Source organism: Suricata suricatta, chromosome 3, assembly GCF_006229205.1.
Source record: "Suricata suricatta isolate VVHF042 chromosome 3, meerkat_22Aug2017_6uvM2_HiC, whole genome shotgun sequence".
NCBI classification, from domain to species: Eukaryota; Metazoa; Chordata; class Mammalia; order Carnivora; family Herpestidae; genus Suricata; species Suricata suricatta.
Genome location: NC_043702.1, coordinates 172,586,248 through 172,587,295, shown reverse-complemented (window position 1 = coordinate 172,587,295; position 1,048 = coordinate 172,586,248). Strand labels below are relative to the sequence as shown.

At 52.2% G+C, this 1,048-nt stretch overlaps 1 protein-coding gene across 1 annotated transcript in view; it reads left to right on the top strand.

Annotated features, from left to right (window-relative positions):
- LOC115287192 (T-cell surface glycoprotein CD1a-like) overlaps positions 1 to 1,048 on the top strand; it is a 10,602-nt gene that overhangs the window by 8,644 nt on the left and 910 nt on the right. Inside the window, exons 3-4 of the mRNA XM_029933443.1 lie at positions 326 to 604; positions 802 to 1,044. Of these exons, the coding sequence (XP_029789303.1) occupies positions 326 to 604; positions 802 to 1,044 (522 nt within the window). The remainder of the gene's footprint in view (positions 1 to 325; positions 605 to 801; positions 1,045 to 1,048) is intronic.

The following is a 1,048-nucleotide window of genomic DNA, read 5'->3' as shown; positions in this document are numbered from 1 at the left end:
TACTCCTCATTCAGCCCCCTCAGTGACCTCTGTCCGTGGGTTCCTTGGTGTCTATCACAGCTCTCCTGCAGAGCTCAGTCCTGCTCTCTGCCACCAGCCTTCCCGTCTCTCCTCCAACACTTGTTCTTTCCTCAGACAGTCACCTCTTCCTTTGCCTGCAGCAGCCAGGACTTCCCCTCTGTGTGAGCCTCCACTAAACCAAATTTTCTCTATTCCATCCAATGCCCTCAACTTCTCCCTCTGCTTCCTCTGTTATTGGCTTCTACTTACCTCATTTCATCTCGTTCCCTCCCCATTTCCTATAACTCACAGTCTCTCTTCCCAGATCCTTTTCTGGTACAGCTGGTCAAAGGCTGTGTGCTGCACGTTGGAGAGGCATCAAGAGGATTTCTTCGGGTTGCATATCAAGGATCAGATCTTGTGAGCTTCCAGAACACGTCCTGGTGGCCATCTCCAAAGGGAGGAAATAGGGCTCAGGAGGTCTGCAAACTACTCAATCAGTACCATGTGGTCAATGTAAGAATAGAAGCACATATTAATGAGATCTGCTTCCGTTTCCTCTCGGGTCTTCTTGACGCAGGGAAGGCAGATCTGCAGCGACAAGGTCAGTTCTGCTCCCTCCCTCCAATCATTCTCTCGCTGCACTCATAAATTTGCAACATTTCTTCAAACTCAGGGAGAAAAAGGGCCAAGAAGGAGAGGGATGATGGTGATAGGTTTCTGTATGTGGAAAGATATGTGTATCTAAAGTGATGTGAAGACCTTCCCTCTCAGCTGAGAACACCTGTCTCATCTCTGCAGTGAGGCCAGAGGCCTGGCTGTCCCGTGGCCCCAGTCCTGGTCCTGGCTGTCTGCTGCTGGTGTGTCACGTGTCTGGTTTCCACCCAAAGCCAGTGTGGGTGATGTGGATGCGGGGTGAGCAGGAGCAGCCGGGCACCCAAAGAGGTGACGTCCTGCCCCATGCTGACGGGACATGGTATCTTCAGACTTCCTTGGATGTGGAAGCCAGGGAGGCAGCTGGCCTGTCTTGCCGAGTGAGACACAGCAG